Source organism: Kryptolebias marmoratus, linkage group LG20 (assembly GCF_001649575.2).
Source record: "Kryptolebias marmoratus isolate JLee-2015 linkage group LG20, ASM164957v2, whole genome shotgun sequence".
Taxonomy (NCBI): Eukaryota; Metazoa; Chordata; class Actinopteri; order Cyprinodontiformes; family Rivulidae; genus Kryptolebias; species Kryptolebias marmoratus.
This window is the reverse complement of record NC_051449.1, coordinates 19,477,890-19,481,451: the sequence shown is the minus strand read 5'-3', so window position 1 is coordinate 19,481,451 and position 3,562 is coordinate 19,477,890. Positions and strand designations below refer to the sequence as shown.

The following is a 3,562-nucleotide window of genomic DNA, read 5'->3' as shown; positions in this document are numbered from 1 at the left end:
ATGTATATTTCATTCTGTTCTTCATTTATATACCATATATATATATATGATTATATATGTTTGTGCTTGCGTCTGTGTGTGTTGAGAACTGTAAGAACAAATAATCCTTCATTAGCACCCTCAATAAAATGCTTAGCACCCCCTTAGCACCTGCAGAAAAAAATCTCTGGAGCCGCCACTGGGGCTCATTGTTCTGTTGAATCATGACCCAGTTTGGTCCAAGCTTCAGCTGTCAGACAGATGGTCTCACATTTGACTTTAGAGTCCTTTGGTCTACAGAGGATTTCATGGTCGACTCAGAGACTGCAGGGAGCCCAAACCATCAGCCCTCCACCACCGTGCTGACAGCTAGCATGAGGTGTTTGTGCTGATTTTTTCTTTTTTTTTTTCTAATTGTCCTATCTGCTAACTGAGGCCTGTAGAGTCTGAGATGGAGCTCTTGTTTGTTTGTTTGTTTTTGTGATTTCTCTGATCGGTGTATGGTCTAATAGTGGGGTGAATTTACTGGGACCCCTTAAAAGTTTTATGTTTGAATAATTTTTGTAACTGTATAATGATTGACTCCAAATAGTTTAGAGATTACCTTTAACCCTTCCCTGATTGATGAGCAGCAACAGCTGCTTCTCTAAGGTCATTGCTGATGTCTTTCCACCTTGGCGTTGTGTTAACACACACATGTTTGCTCCAGAGCAGCAAATTAACCAAACACTGATGATGATCAGGTAATCAATACATCTGATCAGCAGCTCCCGACTGATACTGAACCTCTGAGATCCTGTGGAAGCAGCAAGAGAGAACTTGGTTTTTCAGTTTTTTCATTTTGGCTTTATTATTGTTTAATAAATAATGACATGGTGAATTCTGCTGTGAAGTGTTTTTATCACTTCTGGTTAGATTAAAAGAGGGTGGATTTTCTTTTTCACATGACTATATCTAAATATGTTTGTATTTTTGTGTCTTTGTGCCTGCTGATGTGCTCTTAAAACTTGCCTCACCTGCACTCATGTATCTGTCCAACCATACAGTGGTTCTTGTTGGTGTGTTTTTGCACAAATCTCCCTTCCCGCCTTACCAGAGAGGATTCTTCTGTGACGACACCAGCATCCGACTGCCCTATAAGAACAGCACGGTGTCCACCGCTGCTCTGACAGCGGCGGGCGTCACTGTGCCCGTGGTCTCTGTAAGTCACGGTGCGGTAAGGCAGGAGGACAGGACGAGCATGTGTCGGCGCTCGCTCAGTTCATTAGTGGCTGGTTTCTGAACGCCATAAAAATGAGACACTGTAGACTCTGATTCCCACTCAGTGGTTACGTCCCATTGACTGCAAATCATGTATGCTGCACACGACTGCTATCATCATCAGCTATGAGACTGAGTTTCCACTCTTCAAGAGGCTTTTGATTGTCATTATTTCATCACCTATTTATATATATATTTGAATAATCTCTCTGTGGATTAGTTTTTAAATAATTGAAGATTATTTGATGCACCTCTCAATGATTTAACAATAAAGTGAAAACAAATTTAAATGCCTAAAATTGGAACCTTTAATTTTTTGCTTGCCAAAATGATGAAACCCAATGATTAATATCATAAAAAATTAGACCTAGAACATGAAGTGGTAAACCTTTTGTATGTAGGAATTTTGCTTAAAATAAATAAATAAATAAAATGTAATCAAGGTTATTTTTTTAACTTAGTTTTTTTTTACAAATTACAATTAGAAGATGTCAAAACACCACATTGGTTACGTCACTTGACCTGTATTGCCATTGCATATTAGAGATTAGGTCATTCCTGAGTGTTACTTTGAGCTCTTCCAATTTATCATAAAGTGACTTGTATTTATATATATGTGCCTTCGCCCCCCCTTCATACAGGATGACAACCCCGCCATGTTCTCCATGAACCCCCCAGCCTAATAAAACATGGCTGAATCATGGAAAATTTGGGAAACCTGCAAGGCAATCATAACACTGCTACACTGTTAGTCTTCGCCAAGACAGTTATTTCCTGCATCCCCGAGATGCTCTTCTGCTCCCTCACCACGCTTTATACGCCCTGGAAGATCACAACGTTACAGCTGTATCATGTTTGCCATAGGTTGTTTCCCTGGCCTTGTGACTATCACGGCTGTAGCTTAGGAATGAGGGCAGTGTGGCCACTCCGGCTTCAGATTCTCAGTGATTAAGCTAACGTTAGTCCCATGTTATGGTTGCATTGCCTCCAGGCAACCCTTAAGGTGGGGTCTCAGGAGTCTCCAGAAAGTCATGCGACTTTCACGCGGTTCTCAACTTCCTCACACAAGTCACAGAGGTGCAAAGCCCTGTCACTTAAATTTTGAATTTATTCCATTTTTTATTTTTTTAAATGGTCACAAAATCATCTTGGGTGTCTCCAACCCATCTGAATTTTGTTGTGGTTGTCTCCAACCCGTCTGAATTTTGTTGTGGTTGTTTCCAACCCGTTTTCAAAGTGCTAAAGCTGTACTTTGAGCCCTGCAGGGGAGCCCTCCTGTGGGAGAACATATGAGACAAATGTCCAGGTCTAAAAACCACACTGGTCATCAATAATAATTATTGAAAAACTGGTCTGACTCTACCCTTCTTCTTTTCAAAGATGCACTCCAGCAGATTAAATCATAATAAACATGGGGGCAGCTGCGGAGTTGGGTATGATGTAGGCAGAGGGGGGGAACAAAATAATGTGCACAGCCAAGAATGCAGTTTTGCAACCTTGCACATGAAAACGGGCCGTGATGTCAAACACTGGCTGCTCAAAACATGGGCACACAGTCCATCAGTCTCTTAGTCTCAAACACTCAGAATTCAGTGAAAAGAAATTCACTTTTTCTCATAGTTTTGCTGCGATTCTGAGTCGCCAATGAGTTTCCCAACAGTCACAGCTCAGTGAGCTACCACCTTTATATGCCTTATTCAGTGATCAAAACAGCACTGCTACAGTTTTGTGCATGCTAAAAGTCCATAATGTTCCTTACAAGCAAAATGAGAAGCCCACTACATTCTTAACATGCCCCTTAGGACCCCGCCAAGATCCTGAAAAGCCGTAAAACTAAACTGATTTTATGCATCGTAGCAGGGGTCGTCATCCAGTGTGAAGGGGGCTTAATACAGGCAGGACAGGACAAGTCTTCACTGCTCTGAACACTACTTTATATGGCATGAAGGTGGAATCCTGTCCGTCCAAACCAGAATTCAGCCTGGAATTCCACCCCAGTTTCTTTTTTCCTACTGCCAGCTCTGACTTCCGAGTTCAGATTGTTAAAGCTGGACGCTGCCCACAGAGATCAGGATCAGTCAGATTATTATAATTTATTTTTTTTGGAAATGACTTGCAGGAATGTGAAGCATACGCTATCTTTAATGGACTGTCTGAAAGCTGGTGAATAAAGGAGTCATTACATTATTAGGCACGGATACGAGCCACAGAATGAACTGAGCCGGTCCCAGAAAACCCCCTGTCACCTCCTGCTTGTACCCACAGCCTCAGTAATTTGTGTTTCATTAACCCACCACCTCCATCTCTCTCCTTCACCCCCCCC

General features: G+C 41.9%; 1 protein-coding gene across 2 annotated transcripts in view; it reads left to right on the top strand.

The window, feature by feature from the left end:
- Positions 1 to 3,562, top strand: part of LOC108238297 (phospholipid phosphatase 3) — a 20,550-nt gene that overhangs the window by 7,769 nt on the left and 9,219 nt on the right. Inside the window, exon 2 of one of the 2 annotated variants that reach the window (XM_017420273.3) lies at positions 1,026 to 1,180. The exons of the other annotated variant lie outside the window; for it this stretch is intronic. Coding sequence (XP_017275762.1) covers positions 1,026 to 1,180 — 155 coding nt within the window. The remainder of the gene's footprint in view (positions 1 to 1,025; positions 1,181 to 3,562) is intronic. 2 annotated transcript variants of the gene reach the window in all.